We start from the raw sequence: 27,036 nt of genomic DNA on the forward strand, positions 1-27,036 counted from the left end.
AGACCGTCGCCTTATGACGTTTCGCGACATTTGACGTTTTGCCGTTTGTGCGCCATTCGCGATTTGAAGCTGTGCAAGAGCTGTTTTTTTAATGTAAACATGCCTTTTAAAAAGTGTTACATCTTTCTTTATCCATTTTGTATCAAAGGAACGTATTGAGTACTTAAATTTGATACGTAAAATGCTTTATTTTAGCAACGTGCGCCAGATGTACGCAAACCATCACGATCCAGTGTGGCTGACAGCCGGTACCGGTTGAAATGGCGATTCACAGCTGATTTGAAAAAGCGTACCCGGAGCTGTCATTGCCCAAAAGCAACCGCTCGGACAGCTTGTAGCGCTGTAAACAATCAACATTCCAATGAAAAAGGGTAAATTTGCGTCGGAAACCATTGCATCGTTCATTATGCTAAATATTTGCTTCTATTAATTCTATATTTATGCTTATTTAGCACTTTCGAAATTCTACTCGTTAAGTACATTTTAACTGGCGTTAGTGTCCCTACAACTACAACGCGCCAAACAGTTGCCGGCGTCTTGAAAAGTGTCCTGCAACGCTTACCGGCGTCCGATGCGAAGGGAGCTAACTTCTGAAGTTTAGAAATTAAAAGCTTCACCATGGCCAACCAGTACGGTGCGAGTCGGAATCTCATGAAACAAACGTGCAACAAGAACGTCGGTTCCAGGGTAGACGTGCTGAAGTGGAGCCAGGAGATGGATCTGCTCGCGATGGGCACGGAAAAGGGCGAGGTGCTGCTACACCGGCTCAAATGGCAAAAGGTGTGGCAGCTAAGCCCACCGGAAGATGGCCTCAAGGTGCGGGGTTTGGCATGGCGACCGTGTGAGAAATTCATCGCAATCGGTAAGGCTTGCAAAGGTTTGTTAGGTCGTTAGGAAGAAAGAGGTTACTAATTATGCCTTGCTTTGTCGTAGGTTATAGCAACGGCACTATCCTGCTGGTCGATTTGGAAACGAAGGAAGAAATTCACAGCTTCTCTGTGAAGCAGGACATCACCTGCCTGACCTGGACGGAAAACACGGACGAAATAGGCACCGACGATGTCAGCCACAGTTCGGTGGTAAGTGGCGAGGCGTGGATACGGATCGTAAACCAAAACATCACCAACGCCCCTCCTCGTTTCCTTCCAGACCAGTCACACAAAGTACCTGCCGGAGCTGCCCGTGCTCAGCTCGCTGTCCTCGTCGGCCAAGCCGATCAATCCGAACCGTAGCAGTTACTGCTCGAAGCACATTCTTTGCATTCTGCTCATCGGAACGGTGACCGGTACGGTGCATCAGTCCGCCCTCGGCATGCTGCCGTGCGGCAGTGTCGATGTGTTTGGTGCGCTGGGCCTTCCGGCGACCACGACGGCCCGCATCCGCGAGCTCAAGATGACCCACGACTACAGGCAGCTGATCGTGGGCCTGCAGCAGGACGATACGCTCCAGGTGATCGTGCTGGAGAACGGTGTGCTGCACCGGTACGCGCCAGCCGTACTGAACCTTGCCCTCAAGCACGCCCAGCTGCTGGGTGCCATGGCGTACATTAGCGAAACGATCGACTGCATCATCGAGGCGTGGGAAACGGTACTGCTCGAGATGGACAACAAGCTAACGAACTACGCGAAGGACCAGCCGGACGGGTCGATATCGGCCGACTTCCTGGAGCTGCTCATGTTCGGCACCGCGTCACCCTCGCTCGAGCAGTTCCTGCTGCGCGATCTCTCCGAGAAGGGGCTGCGCAAGCTCGGCTACAGCATCGAGCTGAGCTACGTCACCATCCAGCGGCTAGTGGTGAAACCGCTCTACACCGCGATCCACGCCGTCTTCTACCATCTGAACGCGCTGGACGGGATGCTGCGCAACCGGTTCTACTACGGCACGCTGATGCGCGACGCGGTCAGCGCGTCGGAATCGCTGCGCAGCTGCGGCGCACTGCTCATTAAAGCGCACGAGCTGCAGCAAACGATCGATGCGTCCAAGCGGGACTTTAAAATCTTCTTCCGCTGGCTGTACGTGGTAATAGTGCGCGTGATGGATGAAACGTTGCAGGAAAACCATCCCACCATCACGCAGCGCGAGATACACTATTTGGCGCAGTTTTTGAGCAACTTTGACACGGTGGCGCAAAGTGCGCCGGACCAGCAGGAAGGCCGCGGAATGATCGAATCGCGCCGCAAGTTCAACCTCGAACGGGTCGGCCAGTACCTGGAAGACAAACCGCTCGTCCACCCGATGGCGAACGATGGAGAGGAGAACGAGTGGAAACGATTGCTGGCGCAGAACGAGTGCTTGCGCCAGTGCGGTGCGATCTTTCCGCACCACGAACAAATGTCGCTGCTGCAGCAGCAAAAGCTGCTCAAGCAACAGATCGAGCAGCTGTTCGGCCAGCCGGAGAAGGTGGTGGGGGCGGACTATAAGCAGAAGAATCTGCTCACGATACACGCACCGGCCGGCACGGATGTCCGAGCGTTTGCCTTTGCCACCCACCAGCGGGACAGCGTGACATTGCTCGCGATCGTGCAGTCGAGCTGCAGCCTGCTGCTGGTGGAATGTTTTAACGACGGAGGATTCAAAACCTTGCGGCTGCACTTTGAGGAAAAGCCGTACTTTGATCAGCGGTTCGACGCCATCGGTACGCTATCCTTTCACCATGTGGATTTCTACGACGAGGACACGCTGTCGCTGCTGTTGCGCGCTCAGGCAGCGGGCGAGGAACGACCGGTCAGCTGTTACTTTTTGCAGCTAAATCTGGGCGCGGTGCGTGAGTTTCTCGCTACGGTGGAGGCGCGCGAGTACATGCAGACCGTTACGGAAGATGCGGCCGGCTGCCATGCGATCAATGCGTACACGCTGATCGACGAAAGCTCGCTCAAGCTGCTGGAGAGTGCGGACGGGCACAGGATCGCGGTGTCGGGCAAGCGGAACGTGATAGCGGTGCTAGCTGAGTCGCTGAAGAACGTCCGAGTGTACGATATGGATGCGCAGGAGGATGAGGAAGATTTGCTGGATACATCGTCGCAGATCAACAGCAGTCTCGAGAACAGCCAGGAGTCGGTGCAAGCGTGAATGAGCACGGCAGAAGCTAGGATACTAGCAAGTACAATAAATGGAAGATCGAATGTCTCGAAAACCTCTGAACAATGTGATACATCAACCGTCGAGAAGAAAGACCCGCAAACTCTCCAGAGTTGGTTGGTTGTTGCTTTATGGTTTATTAATCATTCGCCACAACCGAATACGCCGCAATGCTCCGTAACTGAATATCCTTGCAGGGTAAGTAGTACATCCGGAACCACCGCCACCACCAACCAACCAACCAGGGGAAGGGGTTGCAAACAGGTTGGCGCGCTTACAAACGACGTCCACGACGACCACCCTTGCGGCGGGTAGAATCCGACGGGATCGGGGTCACATCCTCGATGCGGCCGATCTTCATCGACGAACGGGCGAGCGCACGGAGCGCCGACTGGGCACCCGGGCCGGGCGTCTTGGTGCGGTTACCACCGGTAGCGCGCAGCTTGATGTGCAGTGCGGTGATGCCGAGCGATTTGCACTTCTCGGCCACATCCTGGGCGGCCAACATAGCGGCGTACGGCGACGCTTCGTCACGATCGGCCTTCACCTTCATGCCGCCCGTCACCCGGGAGATGGTTTCCTTGCCGGACAGATCCGTCACATGCACGAACGTATCGTTGAAGCTGGCGTAGATGTGTGCCACGCCGAACACGACCTCACCGTCGCGGACCTGCGGGCCGAGCGACACCTGCACCTCTTCCTTCGCGACCTTATTCTTGCGAGACGGAGCCATGGCTAAGCGTCGGGCAGCTTGCTAACGAGCGGGGACGTGTTTTTACGCCTGAAATTGAAACAACGCGCGAGCGTCGATGTTGCACGGTTAGGTGGATATGCGGAAAAGAAGGAATTTTATTTTCATCATGCTTTCGTTTGTTTGGCCGGTTGTCAAATTTGACGTGTTCGGTTGTGTCAAAGCGGTCGGTGGCTGCGTACGTACAGGGCGCCTGTATGTACCTTGGGCGGAAATTGCGGTTCAAAATTGTTTTATTCGTTACAACAATTTTATCCGGCAAGAGAATGAAAGAAAAAAATACACTTTTCCTCGTTAGGATGGACACGTCGCAATCAAACTTTCTACAATTATCCACTAATTTCGCCCGTTCAACCGACCCACTAACAATAACAAACGCTAAAAGGCAGAATAGACTTATCGGTGGCGCCATCTATTGGTGGGTGATGGTACTTCGATACAAACCTTCGGTGATTCAAAAGATTCGCAAAAAACGATCGAAAAACCCCATATCAAATTGCTTTTACTACGCGTAGGCAAATGGCTCGACTAAATGGTTTTATTTAAATGTATATAGATATATTGTCCTCATGGTTTCAGCACAAACGGCACATCCTCTTTACAACGCATTTGAATCAACGCCATTCGCTCGATAGACACACTCTCCCGCTATCCAGGTAGATTGCACGCTCAACTCATCGTTCAGCAGCACGAAATCGGCATCCGCACCATAGTCCAGCGTCCCCTTACGCTTCTCGATGCCTATACACCGGGCCGGATGCAGTGAAGCGGCCTCCAGCGCATACTCGATCGAGCAATCTACGAACGAAGTGAATAAAAGCATTACATTGGCTCTGCACTCCAACATGACGCCACACTCTACTCACTGGAAGCCTTTTTGAAGAACCGAATACACTCATCCATCGGTGCAATGCTGCCGCAAAGTGTGTTCGTCCCGGCTACGTACGCTCTCCCTGACCGGATTTCTATCTCCATCTGCCCGATACGATGGCGCCCCTCCGCCAGCCCCATGGCCGAGATGGCATCCGTCACGAGGATCAGCCCGCTCGGGTGCGTTTTGTACGCGATGCGCAGCGCGGCCGGATGCGTATGGACGCCGTCGGAAATGATGCCAAAGTATACGAGCGCATCGCGTGGAATGTTGTCCGTCGTAAGCAACCCCACCAGACCGGGATCGCGATGATGAAACTGTAACCATACAACAGCGGGAAATGTTCAATGTCCTTTTGAAAGTAACGCCCCCTCAAAACGAGTTGCGTGGGGGAAACTCTTATCTTCTACCGGAAGCATCGCATTAAACAGGTGCGTGATGAGTCTTGCGCCGTGGTGTACCGCGTTCTCGCCATCGCTCAAGTTCGCCATCGAGTGCCCGACCGAGACCGTGATACCGTTGTTGCTCAGCTCCTGTATCACTTCCGCGGCGCCTGCCTTTTCCGGTGCGAGCGTTATGATTTGCACGTTGTCCATCGACCCGTAAACCTCACGCACCGTCGCCATACCCTTCGAACAGAACAGTGGAAGCGTGTTAGCGTGATTTGGTCACTTTTTCGTGCATCTGCTTCCTCCCTACCTGCTCAAACTCTTTGATGCATTCCGGCGGATGGGCGCCCTTTTTGTCGGTGTTTATAAACGGTCCCTCCACGTGGCATCCGAGGACGGTCGCTCCATGCTGCCCGCCCGCCGTACGAGGAATGCGGGGCAGCACGGCGTGATACGTTTCGGGCGGCGAGGTAACAAGCGTCGGGCAGAACGAGGTGACACCGTGGGCCAGCAAACCTTTGGCAACCTTCAGCACTCCCTCCTGGACCGTTTCCACGTCGAACGAAAAGTCGACACCGTATCCACCTTGAAATATATGTGTGTATGTGTATGATGGTTCAGAAACTGCAAAGCGCACAAACATCAAAGTAGGCCAACTGTTACCATTGATTTGTAGATCTATAAACCCGGGCGCTACGATGCTCCCGCCGCAGTCAATCTGTACATCGGCCTGCCGCTTCTCGTCGAAAAACACTTTCTCCGGGTCGATGATCTTGCCACCCCGCACCCAAACGTCGTCCTCGACCAGTCGGTGATTGCGTAGTACGCGACAGTTCCGAAACTGGGTCAGCTTCTTATCCGCGTCCGCCAGGGCTACGGTGCTGGAGGACATGGTGGCGTTTTCAGGGACAAAACCGGACACACTATACACTACACTACACGCGTCTAACGAGCAAAGTCCACACCGTATGGTTTGTATCGGCCCAGCACTACGCAAAGTTCACATTAATTGAACTTCTCTGCTGGATGGATCAATTTGGGCAGAGCTGGCGAGTTGAGAGCTGCTCTACGCTCGACTGTGTTGATGCGCGTGTTGCTTTGTTGCAAATGCAACGGGCTGGCTACACGCAATCGACACACAGCTCTGGCGACCTTCTAGCGCGCTGCGAACGTAAACAGAAGATCCTTCGGCGGGGAACGAGTGCGGGCAACTGAGCGCGATAACCATTTTCGCATGATATTTGCTCTTTATAAGCACAAGGCCAAACGCACGCGTAAAGTTCTGTTGCCTGGTTGTTCCTATCCCCTCCCCACTATGCTGCTACTACTCATTTCCACCCGTGCGGTAGTAACCCGATCATCTGGCTCTAAGATTTACTTTTTTGGTCGCCTTTTTCGGTCAGATAACAACCACCAGAGAGAGCTTATCTTTGTGGACAACTGATCGTCGCGCAAAACCACAGCGCGATCTGATTTCTGGCGATTAGATGGTGGGATGGTTTAGGCTAGACTGACGTTCCGTACTGATAACTTGCGATAGGAAATAACCTACTAACAGACGGCGGTGATGATCGTGCTCATAAATCTTATCTACAATTGATGCGGTTTTGCTTTGTTTTGGATGAAGCTTCCTATCGTATGGGCGCACACACACACACAAACAAACAGCAGTGAGCCAACCGCTACACCAACAGATGTCAACGGCTGGCTGCGTACTTTCGGGTTCGAAATCTTCAAAGCTTTTCAAATGATGCAAAATCCTCCGCAAATGCATTCAAATTGCGTTCCATTTATTCACATATCCGTTGAAGTTAGCGTCACCGTTTCCTCCTCGCTGCTATCGTCCAGCAACATTTCGCTTGTCCCTTGCTTCAACAGTAAGCTCTTCTTCTTGCGCTTCAAGCTTGCTTTCGATCGCTTCTTGCCCGTCTTTTCTTTAGCCGCCGCCAGTTCCTCCTCCGTGAGCCACTGATTTGCGCCGGATTTCGGCACCAGCACGGCTGCTGTTTCGCCGACTTCCTCGACTACCGCGTCCGTATCGTCCACCAGCATCACATCGTCCGATGGATCGTTCGCATCCGCAGAAGCATCGTTGGTCGCTTCCATCTCCTCCTGCGCCACCTCTTCTTCATCTTCCTCATCCTGTCCGTCATCGGAATCAGTCCGCTCTTGGCCCTCAATCTGAAGCTTGAAGCGTTTCAACCGCACCTGCATTCTGTCCTGCGCGTGTACCGTCGTCTCGTTCCGTTCAATGCCCTCGCTAAACCCGACCGGACGACCCTTTTCACGATCCTCGGCATCTTTCTGGATGGCGGCTTTGATGCGTTCCACCACCAGCCGGGCCCGCTTGCTCGCCTTTGCCGAGGTGCGCAGCAGCAGCTCGGCACTGGTCAGCGTGGTGCCGCCGAGATGCAACCCACACAGTTCGCCGTACGAGTTGAGCCCGAACACCATCCGTGCCTCGGCCACACGCTCCTCCAGGTAGGTGGGATCGGCGATCGCGATCTTGCCCTGGTTGAAGATGGCGTAGCTCACGCACAGCGGATAGTGGAAGAGAGTCACTTTCAGCGGATCTTTCTCTTCGATCGTGTGCACAATCACGTCCTCGCCGTCGACCGTGATGTCCGGCCGCTTGAAGTGTGCCAGCGCGGTCAGGGCAGCAATGGAGCAGCAATCGATGGCGTTGCCTTCGTGGTTCAGCACCGTCACGTCTACGCGCAGCTTCCACACCTTTTCTTCCGACACCAGGCAAAGCGATTCCAGATCGACACAGTTCGAGTCCTTCAGCGCCCGCTCCAGGATACGGTTCAACTGTACACATTCGTCCGATTGGCGGCCTCCGTCGAAGTATGGTGCCGCCATCGGGCCCAGCTCGACGTTCAAGAACAGCATACCCTCGTTCGGGCGGGTCGCCTTCGGTTCCACCACATCGCAGGTGATGCGTGCCAGGGCTCGCGTCTCACCCAGGATGACGTGCACCAGGCCCCATTCGCTGCCGAAGCTTATCCGCAGCTTGCGGAACTCATCCAGCGTTCGACCGTCGAGGCGCTGAAAGGATGAAAGAAGAAACCGGTATTAAAACGAAACGTGCGAATCGGATGGTGCGTATCTGGGGGTGGGCGGGTACTTACGATCGACTCTAGAATGGCCTTTTGAACGAAGGATTTTTCATTAGTGGTTAAAACTCGTTCCTTCATCGTGCCGGCAGCGCAAAACAACAGGCGCTATTTACAAACAACGCCGCACGCGTGCTCTTGACGTTTCGCGTTTGACGTTTCGTACACCGCACACAAATGGCAGCTGTCATTTGGAACGCTCTTGCCGAAAGTGCGCGAAATTCATAAAAGCAAACAATTCTGGAAGAAACTCTATTTGCAAAATTGTGATCGTAAATGCATCATCTTGGGGCATTTGCATCAGTGTTAAAGATTAAATTGACTTCCGGCCACTGCGGAACCATAGTTAGCTATCGGCGGCTAGAAAACCCCCAAACGGATGACGTTTGTCTCCAAAGCGACCTTGCAGAGGCAGAGAAAACTTTGTTTACGTTTGTACGGCCGCAGCAGCTCGCGGCAAAGCTTCTGCAAAGAATTTTGAATATTTCGCCAGCGAATAGTTCGGTAAGTAGCAACTGTTTGTGCAGCGATCGACTTTTTATACTATCGGTAATTTATTTATTCTTGTTTTAGGCAAAAGGCACCGGTTCACAGCATGGGAGACGCAATGCACGTGCAATGGCTATCCGAAGAGGCAGAGGAAGTTCCGGAAAATGAGGAAGACATGTTGTACGAGGATGTGGAATACATTGAAGAATACGTTCACTTCCCCGACGGGCCCGAAAGCAATGTGTCCGGTAGCGTTGCAGTGCAAAACGAAGAGAGCACAGGGCATGTGATAAAGATTGAAAGCATCGATCATGCATTCGATATGCTGCAGAACTCCGTGTGGTCCATCAAACCACCGGAACGGACCGGTACGATGGGACGCAAGGTGGCACACCCACGGCCCGCACCGGTCGGGCTGGCCAAGTCGGCCAAAAGCCCGGCCGAATGTTTGTCGCTTTTTCTGGACGCAGACGTTATCGCTATGATTACCGAGTACACCAACGAGCAGATTAAGGCCGAACAGCCCAACTATGCCCGCGAGCGCGATGCGAATCCAACGGACGAGATGGAAATTATGGCCCTGTTGGGTGTGCTGTACATTGCCGGCACGGTGCGCGATGGGCGGGAGAACATCGAGCGGCTGTTCGAAACCAAAATGGGAACCGGGTTGGAAGCGGTCTACCTCACGATGACCTCGCTCCGGTATCACTTTCTCATCCGGAGCATCCGCTTCGACGATCCGACCGCGGCTCAGGACGAAATAGAGGGCGATAAGCTAGCGCCGATAAGACCGATCTACGAACGGATCGTAAGCAATTGCCAGAAATACCTCCGCCCCGGCCGTTTCCTGATGCTCGACGAGCAGGCGGTACAGTTTAAGGGCAAGTGCGAATTTCGACAAATTCTTCCGTCGGCGCCGGGCAGGGCGGGCTTTCGCTTCCATCTGCTGGTGGACTGCGAAACTTCGTACGTAAGCAATTTGGAAATTTGCGTACCCGAGAACCAAAATCCGTACAATCTGAGCTACGCACCGACGGACGTTGCCATGCGACTGACGGAACCCGTACAGGGCAGACAGAAGACGGTCATTCTTGGGGCCGGCCTTACGTCCATCGATCTTATCGAGAAGCTGTACGCTAGTCGAACGATGGCAATGGGCGAGGTGCCCAAGGCGTACCCGGACCTGCCGAAGGCCCTGATCGCGAACAAGGGCCGGCCGGAGCACAGCACCCTCGCTGCGTACCACGATCCAGCGACACTCGTCTCGTACGTGACGAGGCGCAAGGAGGTGATGCTACTGATGTCCTCGTTCGTAGACTTCGACTCGGAGGAGCAGGCGGGGGAGCAGGACGAAGGCGAACAGCACCTGAAGCTGGTGGAGCTGTACAATCGAACGAAAACGACCATACGCACCATTCAGCAGATGTGCGCGAAGCATAACGTGGTGCGCAGCACGCGCCGATGGCCGGTGGCCGTATTTTTCAACCTGATGAACCTGAGCGCCATCAATGCGTGGTGCATCTATTGTCTGAACCATCCGGAGGAAGCGAAAATGAGCCGTCGAGATTTTCTCGTCACAATGGCACTGGAGCTGTTGCGGCCACAGGCCCGGCGGCGACTGGACAGTAAAACGTTGCCCCGGCTGCTGAGGCAGCGCATCGGCCTGTTTCTCGGGATCAGCCGGGAAGAGTACGAAACCGTGCCGGTGGTCGAGAGGCAGGGCGGTGAATCGCGCGGCCGATGCTACCTGTGCGGCCGGGCACGGAACAAGACGACACGCATCTCGTGTCACAGCTGCGGCAAGTACACCTGCAATGCACACTGCGCCCAGCTGTGCCGTACGTGCTACATGGATGATTGTGGCAGCGAGCAGCAGGAGTAAAAATGAAGCCTGGCTAAGAGAGTCTGTACCATTGCTTTCCTTCGCGTGAGTCCTTCGGCTATCTGCAGGGGAAGATGAAAGTGAGATATTTTTTTAACAATAAACTTATACAACTTGCAGCAAATGAGAATTGCTTTCATTTATTGCAAAGAGATTTCATTAATTGTCTATTTAATATTAAATTTCCATTTTTGTTTGTTTTACAAACAATCACGGCTCTTTCGATTGATTCAAAATGCTACGTATTCCTATTGCTATAAATATTGTCCAAGGTCTGTATTATGTACAGTTTGGCGATCTATTCACTATGGAATGGATTTCCTGTTGCAGTTAATGGATTGGTGTGTATAATTACCTTCGAATATTAGTTAAATGATCCTCACTGCTCACCATTCCATTTATATAGCCCCGCACACTGTGAAAGTAATGAATAGCAGAATCATGCTTTTACAGCTGATAATTCAACAAACTCTTGCTCGTTTATGATTATTGCTTCAAGAAATTGCTTGTTCGACGATAAATGTGCATAAACTTTGGCCCCAATTCCAATTCCAACCAGCTAGTGCGTAAGAACCATGTGTGTGTATTTCAGTATCAATCCCATCCTAATGACCTCCGGTGTGCAATGATATACTTTCAACATCGGTTGCACCTGCTTCCCACCTTAGAGTAGGCCATGGTGAGAGTATGAAGGGGAGAAAAACACACTTTTTAGATCCGTGAAATAACTCACACCCCGTTTTCAAGGCGGCGGTTGCTTGGGCAAACGGGGAAGGGTCGGGAAGGGTCGGGATGGGCATGGAAACATATGAGAAATTTATGATTGCCAAGACGACCAAGACCGACCAACACGGAGCAAGCACGGCTGCAGGATGCTGCTCGAAACTGATCAGTTTCATGTGCGTGCAACGAGAGCGAAAGAGTGGTGAGGGAGACAGAGAGGGAGAGAAAAACGAGGGTGAATTTTATTTCTTTTCTTCTGCTTCTTCTTGGCGTACGCAGGGGTTACTACGATCGGATCGAGGGGGAGTATAATTAGATCACATTCATATTTCAACAAATTTGCTAAATTCGCTCGACCGTGTGTGTTCGAGGAGAGCCTACACATTTATATGTGCGCATGTACATACAGATGTAGTTTCACGTTCTGTGTCTTCGCTACAATAGGATGGAGGAGTGGCAAACGTATCACTGCATCATGAAAATGCATAAAAAATGAAGAAAAATACTGGACTGGCATTTTAGTGCATTTTTAAGTTATTTAAGTTTAAGTTATAAATAGGCTGTCCATTTTGATAATATTCTGTTTATAGATGTACATACTTCGCCAGACTTTCTGTGGAGGTTTCCAACGTTTTACGTTTATTTCTAGGTCATTGAAGAAAAATTGACCAGCCGAAGTCTAAGAAGACTAGGGTTTATTCATAGTCAGTCTAGCGTAAAGGATTACGATAAATACGAAAGTTGTAACAACAAATGTGTCGTCAAGCTGATTACATGACGAGTAAACTACGGGACCAATCAGTTTATTTGAGTTTATTTGTTTTTTCTTCTATATTTTATTGAATCTTTATCAGAATATGGATTATCGTACACCAAAAGAAAGGATATTCAATTCTAAAACTATTTAAACTGAGAGACACGTTGAAATAATGAAATAAATACGTGATCTTGAGATTCCCCGTTGACCATTATTTTTCACAATGAACAAAGCGTGGAATCACAAATTAATTGCATTTAGTTAATTACTTAATTCAAGATGGTTTAGAGTCTGGATAGTTGGAGAATTGAATATCCTTTCTTTTGGTGTACGATAGGCCATATTCTGATAAAATTGTTTGAAATATAGCAGAAAACCCCAAAATATGAGGTTAAATTTCACTGGGGTTTTAACGCGGGCTTCAGATTAAAAATTATATTTAATAATTGATTGACTGTTAGTGAAATGATTAACGGTTTTGATTGTGTCCCGAAAACCCGAAAGAAAGCCAAGTCAAACTCAATCTAAATTTAATTTCTCTCCAGAACGATTTACGAACTACAAACATTTTACAAACATCTAATCTAATATTGCCAGCGTTAAAATACGCTTATGCTAAAAAAGACAAATTCAAAACTGCGTGCCATAACCCAACCACAACGGGCTCTTGCTACAATACTGTTGCAGTGTAAAATAGTAAACAATTAAAATTTATTGCTGCATTTCGGCCATTTCGCTCGGCCGAACGGCGATCCCTAACCTCTTATAATTTTCGCTCGGTGGCTTAGTACACAGCTGCGCCATCCGGCTGAAAGCTGCCATCTCGCTCACCCACCATTCGATCACGCAATTGTACAATTTTCCCAAAAGATTTAACCTTTCTTCTCCAAAATGTAAACACCAACACGTACACACAAACACACAGCCAAACCACCAACCAACGTGTTTGTGTTCCATTATTTACGCAGCGAGTGTTTTTTTTACTATTTGTTTTTTGGTTTTTTGGTTTAAAAATTTCAGTGTTCCATTCAAACAGCCCAACATCCACCACCCAAAGAAAAACTGTTTCGCTCGTCTCCAACATTCCGCCCTCCTCTTCCGTCGTCCCGCAATCCCCCCTCGGCCGAGTGAGCATGTCAGTGGTTAGCTCATCGAACGGCGATCGGTGACGGTTGCCGTTGCGTACCAACCGTTGGGTTGGGTTTGTTCCGTACCATCGGCATCCGAGAACCGATCCTGCAGGCGAAAAGTGATCGTCTGCGCACCGATCAGCGATGGTGCGGCTGCGCGTGCGTACGTATTTTGCCAGCGCTTCGCTTCATTCCTGCACGGTGACTAACCGTGCTCGCATTCGCCGCAAAGGTTCTATATTTATCGAATTAAATAATACACACGCGACCAACACGATGCCGTTCGGCTTCGGAATCGGAGGAGCATGGACGGTGCGTGCTGTGGTTGTGTGCGTGCTGGCCCGTAGGGGGACCGTATGTATGTGTGCCGTTACCGTTAGTAGGAGGGGGGGGGGGAAGGGGTGAAAAGGGCGCCGGCAGAGCTTCACTGTGTACAAAAATAAATCTACCCAAATTCGCTTCGGTCCGTTCTGCTGTATGCGCGATCGATGGTGGGAAAATGCAAAGGCGCGCGCGATCATGGTGGCAAAGTGAGAAGCAACAGCGACAGCAACACTGCTACTTCACAGAGCAAAGGGAAAAAAATAATTATTTCGAACTGCAATCCGAACCCGAGCAACTCGCAGCTCGCAGCCTCTGAGATACCGTGCACTTATTACCAACCCCTGGTTGAAGGTGCTACCGGATTTAGGAACAAAGGTGGCTGCCACCCGAAATCTGTGCAGCATGCAATGCAGCTCGAGGGAGGGATTGACCTGGCATGGCATGGCATGGGCAGCATAATCGAAGGGTGGGGAAGTGTGATTAGTCGTGATTAATCACAAAGGATTCTCTAGTCCTAGGTAAACGCGTCCTAGCAGAACTAGGTCGGTGCATCTGGTTTGCGGTCAGGCATTGTCATGGATTCCAATTGAATAGCATGAGATGATGAAGCCTCATGCTTATAAAATGCTTGTATTACAAGTGTTTAAATGTTCTAAATCATTTAAAGCGTTTTTGTATCGATCACAAAATTGACCAAAAACGCACCACTCTGGAAAGCGTAGCACAGTGGTCCGTGATGTCATCCCGATTTCGGGGCGTCGGACAGCAAACCGTGTTGCTGCTAGATTCATCGCGCCATGTACATTCTACACCGAAACAGTAATAGATTGAATTTCACGCATTATTTGTTCGACTAAAAATAGTGCGCTCCCCGCGCCTTCCCACGGTCAGTATGCTTTGTCCCACTCCGGTGACCTTCTTATATACGTTTACAAATGTTGTCAACTGTTTGGAGACGAACCGATACACTGACACGGACACGTACCAGAAGCGGGCTTCTTTTTTCATTATTTTTTGTACAGTTTTTAAATATCTTTTCAATTTTTTTAAAAGAATTTAAATAGAGAAACGAAGAAGTTGAAAAAATATAGCAATATTTTCAGCTAAATAGCAAACTCCAACATCACCGTGAGGAGGAGACACAGGAGCTCTACCGGCCGGACTGTTTCGACAAATGTAAATTACATTGTACCAGTGCGTGGGAAGCTGTAACTGGCTGTATGTTTGTTTCTGTGCTGTTGTCTTCTTTTGCACACACACACACACCCTCGATCAAAGGCTCGATTCGAATGCTACACATTCGCTGTGCGTGTGGGAGAGGGAACACATTTATCAACGGTCGGTGAAATGGTGGCAAAAATGGCGAGCTAATTGCCGTGCTTTCTGGAAAAAAATCTATTATTACTGTTTTGTGTTACTGGCTGGGTCCAGGTATATAGCAAGGGAAATTCATTCAAATGATCTTAAACAGACACGAGAACTGTGGAATTTAAAATCCTCGACCTTAAACTCAATTGCATATTTTTAGATAGCTAAATTAGCTAAATTAGATAAATTAAAGGAAAAATATGTTAAAATAATTATTAAGGTGCATTATTTGCTAAAACTTATTTAATAAATATCGAAAATCTGTAAAATTTTCTGATATTTTAAGGTTGAACTAGAGGTAGAGGACCTTTAAATGTCTTAACAACGGTACATAAAAACAACTCTTTGTTTGACTAGTGTAGCCACGACGTCTATAGAAAAGAAGGTTCGCGTAATATGTTCGTACATTTGGAGCACTCAGCCTAATGTCTAATGTTTACTTTCGGTAACGCTATCTTCGTCCAACAACTCTCATTGACATTTAACCATCGAACGAGTCGCCATTCCCGACGACTCCCATTCATCATGCTAAGATGGGGTTTGAATTTACAGCACCGACGATTGACACATTTTGACCAACCGAACGGGACCTTCTTTTCCAATCCGACCAAACTGATCGAACCACCGACTGCCGATGAAATGGTGCTAAATTTTCTATGTTTATTTTTCTCTCTCTCTCCCTTCTCGCGACCCTCTGTGCCGTGTTGGCCCCATTTTCTCAGCTACGTGTGATTTGTTTGTCGTTTCGTCGTCCAACGTTTTCGTGTAGCCGGTAGGAACGGTGGCAAAAAAAAATGCCTGTGGGTGTAATAACTAAAAACCACACGAAGCGCTAAAAATAGGTCACATATATAGCATCCGCAGCAGCAAACAAATGGGTAATTTAAAGCCGGAATGTAGCTGCAAGCGCGGGTCCGCTAATGAAGACGAGCGCAGAGCTTTTGTCTTGGGCCTTGGGGATCGCACATCGGATATTCCTGCACAAAGGGCCGCGCAGTTGCAATGCTCGGTGTGTGTGTGTGTGTGTGTGTATTTAAAGTGTATTTTTATTGAGTCGCCTGACGCCGACATTAGTGCGAAACATAGCAAAAATAAAGAAGAAAAAAAAAAACGGTTGCACTGTAACGGGTTTGGCCCATTAAACCACGGCTGGGATAAGCATAATGGTTCATTGAGCTTGAAAAATGATCGCCTGCACTGGGGTTCGCCGCTCTACCGCAAATGATTAACCACCTGACGGAGCTGCTTACGGATTGCGTTGAATCGTTCGAGCCGAGTGCGGCTAATGAGAATCCCACCACCGTTGGCAACCGCACAGGCACGCACACAGCTGCAGGTGGCACGACCTGCCCTCAGTGGCAGCAATTCTTCAGCACTGCTGCAGTGAGGTTCCTTTCTACCGATATAAATAACAACACGATCGTTTTCACCCCCGTGTTTTCCCACCCCTTGTAGTACGGTGCATTAAGAAAAAAAACTCTCCGAGCCTTACTACGAGTGACAATACATGTGAAAGATTGGCTTCCGACCCAGTTTGTGCCTTCTGGCCCCCGGGGTCGCTGCACAGCACCAATTCGGAAGAATCGCTCGGAAAATTGAACGCAACAAAAAGAATCCGGCTCTTGCACCATCTCACTGGTATAGGTGGTACCGCACACGCACACACACACACTATCGCACAGCGAGCGATCGCAGCGAGCGAGCGAACGAACGAGCGAGCGTAGGCCGGTTGAAATTAAGAAATTATATTTATCTGTCACGATATGACGTAGTCTTGGTGGAGCGTTAAATTTTTCCTCCGCCTGTGCGGATCCATAGGCATAGGGCCTGTGTGGCCGTGTGGCGTCAGCGGTGACATGCTACATTTAGCTGCCCGCTGCTGCACGACATTCCATCATTCACGGTGGTTTGCAATGAGCACCGTTTTGGAGCTACTTAACACTACTCAGCGAGGAATCAATCAACCGTTTTGCGACTGGGGAGACACTTGTTGAACGGGCAAAAAATTAAACAAAACGTGTCTGTATTTGCACTTTACTTTATATTGTGAAAACTATCATATAAAAATACTATTTAAATATGTTATACTCTCGCAACACACTAAAGTTCCAGTGGATTTGTACAAATGACAAGGCGTCTCCATCGCATCGTTAAATGCAATGGAGACGCCCAGTGCTTTGTAAGATTTGCTAGGCATTTTCATCATAACTAGCGGGAGATTGCACCTACAAGTTGGTAGAAAAAGTACAAAACTAATCGAAACCCTAACTTTACATCAAAAACAATGTATTGTATCGAAATGTCTCCTGCTAAGATAGCTTAAAATCGGTTATTGTAAGGACCAAAATACAATGGAGAAGCCTGGTACTTTGTAAAAATTAGTAGATTAAAGGATGTTTCATGCAATCCAAGTTCACTACTAAGAATAACTTTTTTCGAAAGGTTATGTTTTTATTACTGTGCCATGTCGTCCACACACGTTCCACACGCGCGCTCGCTTCCAAACGATCTTCGTCTCCACCCAACAAATTGCTGATAGAACGAGGCGTGCCGTGCCAACGCTGAATGTAACGCTTTTTGGCATGAATAATTGCCCCTGCGACAACCCGATCTCGATCCCCGATACTCGCTATTATTCATGCACCACTCGTCACAAGGATCCGGCTGTGCTACCGGGCGATGGTGTAACGTCCGGTGCGGGTGCCAAACCGCAAACGATCGATACAACCAAACAAACCCAACAGCAGCGTTGGGCGAGCATTTGGTGGGTTCGGTAGGTGTGCAAAACCGATTCCTTCAAGCGAATGCGTTCAAAGTGCGTTTCGATGCTGGGGTTTTCTTTTTCTGTAGTATTGATGAACACCAAATCATCTGTTTTGCCGCCCCACTTGGTACAAGTACATCTTACACGTCCAATAGAAGTCCCAGGTTGTGTGCAAAAGTACTACCAAGCAGTATCATTCCTACTAGTGCGCAAAGGGTTTGATATTCCACACACCTCGACGTGAGAGTGTGCACGCACATCGGTTTTAAGACGTTTCTAGATAATGCACGCCCACCCATTTCTACTGATCGCATGCTTTTTTTTTGTCCAGAGCTATAGAAGAGTGTGTACATGTGTGGCCACGTTTTGCCGAACCCGTACATATTTTACCAGACGGGCAAAGATGAACACCAAAAACAAAAAAAAAAACAAGAGAAAGAATAAATAAACCGAACCGCAAGACACGAACCCGTGTCTGCGCAGATTAGCCCACGCTCTCTTTTCACTCCACTTTCCAAACGGCACCCGACTCGGCATACAAACACACACACACACATCGATAGCCCCACGGACGGTGCAGGAAAATGCGAAACAGTAAATCCATCTGCGCCTGCCAAAGGTACTGGCAAACCGTGTGGAGTAGGAAAAAAAGCGCCCGTGTTTGCACTGAAAATAGAACAAACCCGGCACGAGCGTAGCAAACGATGTGCAATCATTTTGCTGGGGCCATACCCGAACGCACCGTATACTCGCACACACACATGCACATGAGAATGGTGTACGGTACTGTGTGCGAACGAGCGCGAAGGAAAAGGACAGCACCAACATGACGGCCCACGATCGGGACCCGACTCGGGCGCCCATTTCTAGGCCGGATTGGACGGTCCCGGGTGCTGGTTGATTCAGTCATCGCTTGCAGTGACACTGAGTTCGACGACGGCCGCCGGATCAGTGCGTACATTCATTTTCTTGTAGCAGCAGTAAGTGTTGGCCAAACTCTGGCACCAAAATCCAATCATTTTGTTACACACTGTTTTTGCCACAACGAACTTCTGCACTGATTCTGCACCGAGGGACAGAGGGAGAAAAGGAAAAGCGATCACGCTGCATCAAATATTGGCCCTAGCCCTGGTACACATCGGTTTTCGTTGCGCCCGTTAGTGGATTTCGTTTCGGCCAGACTAAACCAAGTAGCGAAGCACTTGGTTTTGGGGTTCGCTTTACTGCGGCCAAATTGCCATTTCCCCGTTCGTTCGAAAAGATCGAGAAAGTTCCGCCACCGGGTACGGAACCCGCCCTTAAACCGTACCACGTAGCTTGATCCGCCGCCGTGCCAGTGCTTCTTGCTCTCTACCAGCAATCGTTGTGGTGTGACAAAAAAAAGGAACAAGTTCAGTTATATAACGAGCAGGGAACCGATTGGAGCAGAGCGTGATAAGGACTGATGCGCAAAGTGTGAACCAAGCAATACAGCCTCCAAGTGCATTTGATGGAGTAGTACACTGCTAGCGATACCGCCGTGGCTTCTGCAGGGCATACTTAGGATGTGTTTTCCATTGTAGGTCAAAGCAGAGCAAAGAAGAAGTAGAAAAAAAACAATGAAAAGACGTTGTGCAGCCGAGTGGTGAAATGAGCTAATGGTTGGGAGCTATATTTACACCAGCGGGTCCCTGGGCAGGCTCTATCACTCTTTATGTGTGTCTGTGTGTGTGTGTGTGTGTGTGTGTGTGTGTGTGTCTATCTGTGTGTATTTGAGTGTGTATGTGTGTATGTGCAAATGTGCGAAGAGTTAGATACGCGAAATGGTGCACCACTGCGCAGTGGTGGCCCAATTTTACCGTTTTCGATCATAGTTAGCAGAGCTGATCTTGGTTACATACATTTCGGTTGCTACGCAAACGAAGGCTAATGCTATCTGCTTGTTAGTGATCTTGCAGAACGATGAGAGCACTGCTTTTCTTCAGCAAAATATTGGAATTTTCATGCAAAATTAACTAAATTTGAGCAAGCTCTATGCATTGCAAACTGTAACACACCTTTGATGGGGTTTGGCTTCAAATGGAAGATTAATAATCATTTAAATTGCAAACCCAACCTGCCTTACACTGTTTGATGTGTTTGTTTCAGTTGCAGGGTATTGGATTTATGTATTTTTTTATCCTATCGAATTCTTCGGTCGCTAGATCTAGTGATCGTTGTTGACACAAATACAGAACGATTAGGTTTATTAGGACCTCCCAAATTGCATCATTGTTAAAAGCTAAATTGCAAAAACTGCAAGATTAACTTTACTTTACACATTACTCCAATTAGGCCCAATACCTCTGTGACGTATCATAGTATTTTAATTTTTTTTTTCGCCACCGGTTACACCCGATCCAGATATGGTCAGCCTTAGGCGGAAAAAGTTGATGTTCGAATGTTCGGCCACATAATTCGGCCTCTCTACCCTTCCTACCCTCACGATAGGTTTCCCGAAATAGATGTCCAATGTGCTGTATGTGAATGTCTCGGTTGAAGTTGTTTTTTTTTTCTTCATTTTCTTCCCTCGGTTTGTTGCCTTTCGGCCTGCCCGTACACAATTGCGCCTGCGTGTGCGCACCTTACCACACGTTTCGGTGTGCCTGCGCCTGCGTCACCGATTCACCGATTTGGTAGCGAACTGGTCTGAGCTGTAAAAACACAACACGAACACTCTAGGGGGAAAAATACACACACACACATGCACACAAGCACTGCCGACGTCGTGCTTATGAAGCAAACGAGCGGATGGTTAAAAATAGATAAATTCGCCTTCCGAAACGGCGGCCTGTTGCCTTTTTTTTCGCGCCGCCTGTGTGTTTGCGTGCGGGGAGAAAAACGATGACATGTTTTTCTTTTTTAACACTTTTTGTAGGGTTTTTTTTTCTTCTTCTTTCGACTCCCTGCTTACGGTGTAGGCCAACACAGTTTAAAGACGTGGGTGCTATTTTGTAACAGTTGGCACAGTTTCCCGTACGACCCCTGCCCTGCTTACCACCTGCCTTACCCAGGGGTTGTTCATATTACGTACCTTAATACGTTATTACGCGCAGCTTGGGTTCCATTTTTGCGGTTGTTTTCCTTTCGGGCTGGGAAAAAATCCTTTTTCTTGTGCGTACCATTCATCATACCGTTTGAACAGGTTGATTTTGCTGTTTTTCACGGGGTTTTCCCTCCCCCCTCTTGGACCGGATTTCACTCTCAATCACACAAATGAAACCGCCCAATGAGACTAAGCAAAAATAGAACTTTCTATTCTTAGCACATTGCCACAGCGCACTGCTGCATGCGGCCTAGGCGCGGCCACGACAGAAACCTGTTTGTTTCGAAAGGTGGTCTAATCCAGACCAGACCAAACGTTTTTCCCCGTACAGTTTTCCTTCATCACAGTAAATTTAAACGATAAAATTGAACTATTTAATGCATTTTTTCACCGTTTACTCATCCTCATACTTCTCATCTTGATCCCTTTCGTTAGGCTCTACTAACTGATTCCTTTCTTTTCCTTTTCTTTTCGACACCCCTTCTACCCACAGGTCTTAGCGTACCCCTGCCACCATGTCTGACGATGAAGAGTATTCGTAAGTATACAGCACCCACACAGCAAGCCTCACGATCGCACTCAGACAAGCAAAAAAAAAAAGAAACTGAACCGAAAAGCACAGTACTACTGCCCGTTGATCGTTCGCAAAGCCCACTCGATCCCCCTCTTTTACCACACCCACCACTCAATGTTATCGCCCCACAGTCTTCCACTCCACTCTCCCCCCATTGATCCATTTGTAGTTACTTTGGTTCGTTGTATTTTTATTTTGTTACACCCTGTTTTGTTCACCACTTTGTTCGTTCTCGTTTGACTCGTGTTCTGCCTTTATCTGTCTACACGTTTTTGGTGTATTTTCGTTATTCGTTATTTTGTTCACCTGTTTTCTTATTTTATTTGTTACAATTTTGTGTTATTTTCTCTCCCCCCTTTTTCTAGTGTATGTGTTTTTTTGTTCTTATATCTTTCTATCCGTTCCGTTTTTTGTTTTGTTTTCAATTGTCCATTTTCACCCTTTTAAGGCTGTTTTAGCTCTTTTTATCTTGTTATTTCTGTGTTTTTTTTCTTCTATTATTATCTCTTTCTCTCTGCTGTGAGCAAATTTGTGATCTACAAAACCCGTAGATCATAATATTATTACTTTTGACTCAAACCACGATCACACTACATTCACCCACTTTGCCTTAGCGGTTTATCACCATTTCTTTCCACCATAAGCCTTGCTGCCGTTCCCGTTGCCGTTCCAGTTCCACTGGTTTGTTGCCATTTTAAGCATTTTTTTTGCCTTCCACCCTTCCCTGCAGGTGTGACGAAAAAGGGTGACGAAACACTTTGCGAAGCACCCAAGCCAGGAAGGAGTCTGTTTGAATCGCCCAACCTGTTCCGTTCATGCTTTCATGTTTAAGAGTAGTTTAAGTAATGTATTTTTTTTTTGTATCGAAATGTTTCACACAGTTTTGATTTTATGTTATTTGTTACACCTGGTTCTGCTCCACGTAGCTTAATTTGTTACACCTACAGCCCCCCTCCATATACATACACAAGATTGATGTAATTTTGATGATCTTCCTGTTTTTTACACTACCGTCTGTTTGCCTTTTGTGTTCCCACTCAGCGTGAGTTTCGAAGGGGAAAGGTTTGTTTTCTGTTATTTTGTATGTCATCTCAGGCGTTCTAGCTCCACCGAACGGGTTTACCACATCGTTGATCTACTTTGCATTTTACCTCACACCCCGTTTGGACAAGCTGCAAGGAGGATGAGGTGGTTCCATCTTCATGGTAGTGAATATTTTCTTTTGCCATTTTACTGTTCGCTCCGTCTCCGATCCATTGATCCTCTGGTCGCAAAAGGATTTTTTTTGTTGTTGCGATTATACACAGGCAGAATAATTTAGTTGCGTTTAGGAACGAATCGTTCACTCTTCATTTGTCTCGTCCATCTCTATTTTTCTTTTCTTTCTATTTTCACTTTTCGGCTTTCGGGTTTCACAAAATTTAGCTTATCTAGCGCGGTTGTGCGATCGAACCGCGGCAAAAAAAACCAAAATTTTCCACCTTTCCTTCTATGTTTCATTTAATCCATTACCCCTTTCTCAACCACCACCATTTCTTTTAGCTCGGAGGAGGAGGTCGTCGAGGAAACCAGAGAAGAACAGTAAGTTCACGCAAAATCCGTGCCCAAACCGAAACCGCACGTGGCACATTGAGGTTCAGTTGTCGTCTGTCTCTTTATCTCTCACTCTCTCTCTCTATATTTCTCTCAAACTCTCTATTACTGTGTAATTATCTAGCGCCTACTCTTTGTAGCTGTTTTATCTTCTTCTTTGCAATGTTTATCTATCAATAAACAATTAGTCTGAAACTACACCGCCCTAACTCTCTATATTGCGTGCCTGCAAACGTAATGCGAACGCGCCAGCGTGTAGCGAGTACAAACGAGAAGAGAAGAAATTTCATTTAAAATCTGCCCTTTAGATAGAAACATTGTATGAATGGGGTGCAGCTCGATAGGGGACGAACAAGAGCATAGCAAGGCTCAATAGTTTACATACTGCTGTATTGCTTTTGCGTACCGATCAATTGAATTGTAACAGCATCAAAAATAGTAATCCAAATGGTAAATAGATCACTAATCTTGCAGCATCTTCTTGCAGTATCTAAAACCACGTATGCAGTCCGTACTAACCAGCATTAATTTGCAAGCATTTAAAGGCAAAACTGTTATGATAAAACTGTACTCACATTACTTAATTTGTGTCAACACATTTGAACACATTGGCAACCATTTCTCTATTATAGTCTGTACTGCCGTTCCAAATTCCAACCAGTTCAACAAAATTGTAACCACCCCGCTCAAGTACACCTGTTGGCCTTTGGCTCGCGTTGATGCACCTGTTGAGTTGCGCCTGGCACCTTCGCTCTCTTTCAAACCAAATCGGAACAGATATCAATTCTATACCGCGCACTTTACCACTTCCTTTCTTTAGCACACTCTGTCAACTATTTCGAAAAACTTGTTTTGCTCTTTCAACAACAAATACGCCCATCTCCAATTCCTGTTAACATTTACCTACCAGCTCCCCCTTTTTTCACGATGAACTTCCTCAATTGCGGCCAGAAGAAAAAAAAAAACGATCGCAACTTGAAGGAAAATGTCTAAATGTAGAATTTTCTCTCTATTTCCAGGAAGTAAGTCCTCGCGCCCCCCCTTTGTAGTTACTTCCCGCGCGTTCGCGAACGCGCCTAACGTTCATTAGTGTGTTAAACTACCAATTTCCCATTTATCTGCCAAATCAAAGTACTACCACACACACACATACATACACATCTCCTGCTTTCGAACAGTAGACCGATCTAGACCGGAATGGAGAGTAAGGTGTTGATTACTTTTAGTCGAAGCAACTCACAACCACATGTGTAAACTGTGTGTGCGCAACGTGCGCGAGAAGAGTTGCGGGTGCGTGATCCAAGCAAGCGTTTGCGTGTCAGCTGCGTGTGTTATTTGGGCTAGCGGAGCTGCCCCCGTGTGTGTAGCTATAAAAATAATAATATTTAAATTACTGCCCTTGAAGGTTGCAAAACAGTACCTTAATTTTCCTTTGCAAAGGCAAACAAACAAGAGCAGAGTTAACTTTTTTCGTAGGTATGCTGTTTTTTAACCTTTGAAATCATTGGCGGTTGTACACCAATGTAAAATTTCGTTGGAATTTAAAGGGGGCCAACTTACGCCTATTTGTACATGCAAAACAACCAGCTTCATCGTACCTACAAAACTGGTGAACGAAACGTTGTACTGTGTAAAAATGTGTACAAACAAATCGAAAGCTCTAGCAAACGCCCTCCAACTACAGACAACTATAGTCCTCTCCTCAGTGCACGGAATGCTTCCTTATGAAAACAAAACAAACAAAAACCCCGTCTGACGAAACAAACTGAAATGAAAAACGTAGTTTACTAATCACGAGCTAGCGTGTTACTATGTGTTTGCGCGTGTGTGTGTGTGTGTGTGTGTGTATGAAGTTGTGGACAAACTTGACTAATCCTTTTGTAAATTGATGATCAAACACCGACTAAGGGAGGGGCGCTAAAATGAAATGCATTTTTTCTGGTGGTTTGTTGTGGTCCGGTACGGGCACCATGGTCCATGCTGGCAGGATATGATGAAGAGCAAAACATATCCTTGTCCCTAATTCCTGCGAGCCCCGTGGTTCGGTTGGTTCGCCATAGGATAAACAAGTTAACAAGCTCTGATTTGCTGCTTGGAATTGGCTGCCCGAAGGTAGCAAATGTGTAAGCTACCCAGCGAATGTGTCGTCAGAACCGAACCGAATGCTTCATTTTAACGCCGTTAGGAAAGTGCGTGTGTATGTGTGCGTGCGTGTGCGCCTGTTGTAATATCATCGTACATAACGTGACCGACGAACCTCAGAATCCGTGGTAGCGTGACAAGCCATCGTATTGTTTAGTTGATAAGATGTTTTTTAAATTATATTTTGTGTTTTTGTTTTACCTTTTTTTTTTGTTTTGTTTCATTTTTATCTGTACATAAACGATCGTTTGTGGTACCCATCATTTTGATACCTTTGTGTATTTTTTCTCTCTCTCCCCTTCTTTCTCTCTCATTTTATATATAAACATTTTTACTCGTTTTGCGGATGGATCTCCGTTTGCCCGATTTTTTTCTCTCCCTCTCTCTCTCTCTCTTATGTACGAAAACGTTCTCGCCATCTCGTCATCGCCCGTGTACCGCACATCACTGCTGAATGTAATCCATGTATCCCCGTCGTATATCTGCCTCCCTGTCTCTCGCTCTCTCACACGCGCACATCATTCGCTCCGTCCCTTCATCTGAATATCGTAAAACTGCGCGTGCACTGCGTTTCGACATGCGTTCGAAAAATGCATCAACCTGACACCTGCCTGAACACCTGTCCTGCTCGTCGACGATTCGTTCGTCCGAATAAATCAAACAAACGAAAAACAACAACATCGCCATCCGACATCCGCCATCCGACATACCGATCCCGTTTTGTGCTCGTTGTCGACATGCGTTTTTGTGCGTGCGTCGTATCATCTTGCCATCATCGTCGTTGCCATATCAACGCACAACAACAACAACAACAACACCTCCACCATCCACATCACCAAAACCTTAAACCACACGAAAAAAAAAACACATTTTCATCAAACCCCCAAATGCCCTGCTGCCATGGTGATACCAACAACAACAACTACTACAACAACAACCCAAACCTTCCCTTAAAACAAAATCCCCACCAAAACAAAAAATAAATATACCAAAAACAGGCCGGCAGCAAAATCCGAGTAAGTGCGAGCCTTACTACATCTTTACAGCCCTGATTTTTGTTTTTTGTTGTGTCCAGCATACTATACACCTGATTTTTTGAACACTGCCCGCTGCCATACTTACTACTGATGCTACTACTACTACTATTACACACTCGCTCACACACTCTTACACGTAAATCAAACTCTTCCTTCACTCACAATTAACTTCCACGTCCCCGTCTCTGGCGCCACGGGAACTGCAATGCCTGCCGGGATAGGACCTACCTGTTGCTGCCGATGCTTCCACACACACACACACACATTATACCTTACATTACACTGCACTACATTGCCACTGACTGGTCCTTTCTCCTTTTTCACACACATAAACGTGTTTTGTCTTCCCCTTAATCGCCATTCGTCGATGGGACGACGACAAGCAGAGCTGTGAAGCCTAATCACTAAACAAAGCACGATCGTTTTCAGTAAACAAAACAAGGAACTACTTCCGAGATTGTGCGTCCTCTCTCTCTCTCTCTCTCTCTCTCTCTCTCTCTCTCTTTCTCTCTCTTTCTCGCTCTTTGTCCGTGTTTGACGTGATCTAGCTGCTGCTGCTGCTGTCTTCTTTCGGTGCCTATCATTGCTACTTTGCAGCGATTGTCGCCATTAAAGACGCAGGCTTACTACGATTGACACAATACCAATACGGTCCCATCATAAGCGGTGCACCACAAAGGGTATGGGGGTGCGGGGAATGTAACGGTGCATCTCTACTCTTTACGAGACACGAGACACTTTTGGGATGCATTTTTACATTCTTCATGCACCAACAACCTCACAAAATTGATCCACAACAACAACAAAAATGTCATCTTTTCAACACGAACTTTTAACTGCTTTTCCGCCTGCTCATCGAAATTCCTTCCCTATCCAATTGGAGCATTTTCCATTCAACATTTTCCACGTTTGTTGCCGATCCCAGTTGTGCAACGTTGTTGATAATTCCACCCGATCAAACAACGGGCTCATCACCATCGCCAC

At 47.7% G+C, this 27,036-nt stretch overlaps 6 protein-coding genes across 15 annotated transcripts in view; 3 read left to right on the top strand and 3 right to left on the bottom strand.

Moving 5' to 3' along the window:
• Positions 1-27,036, top strand: part of LOC120949532 (troponin T, skeletal muscle) — a 111,191-nt gene that overhangs the window by 80,653 nt on the left and 3,502 nt on the right. The window contains exons 1-4 of one of the 10 annotated variants that reach the window (XM_040366889.2): positions 18,491-18,622; positions 21,200-21,244; positions 22,823-22,861; positions 26,014-26,031. In XM_040366889.2, coding sequence (XP_040222823.1) covers positions 21,222-21,244; positions 22,823-22,861; positions 26,014-26,031 — 80 coding nt within the window. In that variant the 5' untranslated portion in view covers positions 18,491-18,622; positions 21,200-21,221. Of the gene's footprint in view, positions 1-18,489; positions 18,623-21,199; positions 21,245-22,822; positions 22,862-26,013; positions 26,032-27,036 lie in introns of those variants that run through there. The other 9 variants (XM_049607010.1, XM_040366895.2, XM_040366891.2 and 6 more) reach the window with 9 other exon arrangements.
• LOC120953234 (anaphase-promoting complex subunit 4) lies at positions 129-3,322 on the top strand. Its single transcript, XM_040373009.2, has 4 exons — positions 129-371; positions 453-862; positions 934-1,079; positions 1,150-3,322. Exons 2-4 carry the CDS (start codon positions 619-621, stop codon positions 3,067-3,069), a joined length of 2,310 nt encoding a protein of 769 aa, XP_040228943.2. The 5' UTR covers positions 129-371; positions 453-618; the 3' UTR covers positions 3,070-3,322.
• LOC120953235 (40S ribosomal protein S14b) lies at positions 3,192-3,939 on the bottom strand. Its single transcript, XM_040373010.2, has one exon. It carries the CDS (start codon positions 3,809-3,811, stop codon positions 3,353-3,355), a length of 459 nt encoding a protein of 152 aa, XP_040228944.1. The 5' UTR covers positions 3,812-3,939; the 3' UTR covers positions 3,192-3,352.
• Positions 4,354-6,745, bottom strand: LOC120949633 (N-acetylglucosamine-6-phosphate deacetylase). The gene is made up of 5 exons (XM_040367052.2): positions 5,753-6,745; positions 5,400-5,674; positions 5,111-5,329; positions 4,696-5,017; positions 4,354-4,627 (listed from the first exon to the last, which is right to left on the bottom strand). Exons 1-5 carry the CDS (start codon positions 5,979-5,981, stop codon positions 4,428-4,430), a joined length of 1,245 nt encoding a protein of 414 aa, XP_040222986.2. The 5' UTR covers positions 5,982-6,745; the 3' UTR covers positions 4,354-4,427.
• On the bottom strand, positions 6,859-8,348 carry LOC120949632 (uncharacterized). Its single transcript, XM_040367050.2, has 2 exons — positions 8,221-8,348; positions 6,859-8,137 (listed from the first exon to the last, which is right to left on the bottom strand). Exons 1-2 carry the CDS (start codon positions 8,284-8,286, stop codon positions 6,884-6,886), a joined length of 1,320 nt encoding a protein of 439 aa, XP_040222984.2. The 5' UTR covers positions 8,287-8,348; the 3' UTR covers positions 6,859-6,883.
• LOC120949631 (piggyBac transposable element-derived protein 4-like) lies at positions 8,427-10,730 on the top strand. Its single transcript, XM_040367049.2, has 2 exons — positions 8,427-8,709; positions 8,779-10,730. Exon 2 carries the CDS (start codon positions 8,801-8,803, stop codon positions 10,574-10,576), a length of 1,776 nt encoding a protein of 591 aa, XP_040222983.2. The 5' UTR covers positions 8,427-8,709; positions 8,779-8,800; the 3' UTR covers positions 10,577-10,730.

This window comes from Anopheles coluzzii, chromosome 2, assembly GCF_943734685.1.
Source record: "Anopheles coluzzii chromosome 2, AcolN3, whole genome shotgun sequence".
NCBI lineage: Eukaryota > Metazoa > Arthropoda > Insecta > Diptera > Culicidae > Anopheles > Anopheles coluzzii.

Excerpts from the sequence above, each read along its gene's own strand:
- LOC120953234 (XM_040373009.2), top strand. The coding sequence starts at position 619 with ATGGCCAACCAGTACGGTGCGAGTCGGAATCTCATGAAACAAACGTGC. Across the intron at positions 863-933 it reads TGAGAAATTCATCGCAATCG|GTTATAGCAACGGCACTATC; the intron begins GTAAGGCTTGCA and ends GCTTTGTCGTAG. Across the intron at positions 1,080-1,149 it reads ATGTCAGCCACAGTTCGGTG|ACCAGTCACACAAAGTACCT; the intron begins GTAAGTGGCGAG and ends GTTTCCTTCCAG.
- LOC120953235 (XM_040373010.2), bottom strand. The coding sequence starts at position 3,811 with ATGGCTCCGTCTCGCAAGAATAAGGTCGCGAAGGAAGAGGTGCAGGTG.
- LOC120949633 (XM_040367052.2), bottom strand. The coding sequence starts at position 5,981 with ATGTCCTCCAGCACCGTAGCCCTGGCGGACGCGGATAAGAAGCTGACC. Across the intron at positions 5,675-5,752 it reads TATAGATCTACAAATCAATG|GTGGATACGGTGTCGACTTT; the intron begins GTAACAGTTGGC and ends ATATATTTCAAG. Across the intron at positions 5,018-5,110 it reads TGTTTAATGCGATGCTTCCG|TTTCATCATCGCGATCCCGG; the intron begins GTAGAAGATAAG and ends GTATGGTTACAG.
- LOC120949632 (XM_040367050.2), bottom strand. The coding sequence starts at position 8,286 with ATGAAGGAACGAGTTTTAACCACTAATGAAAAATCCTTCGTTCAAAAG. Across the intron at positions 8,138-8,220 it reads AGGCCATTCTAGAGTCGATC|CGCCTCGACGGTCGAACGCT; the intron begins GTAAGTACCCGC and ends TCATCCTTTCAG.
- LOC120949631 (XM_040367049.2), top strand. The coding sequence starts at position 8,801 with ATGGGAGACGCAATGCACGTGCAATGGCTATCCGAAGAGGCAGAGGAA.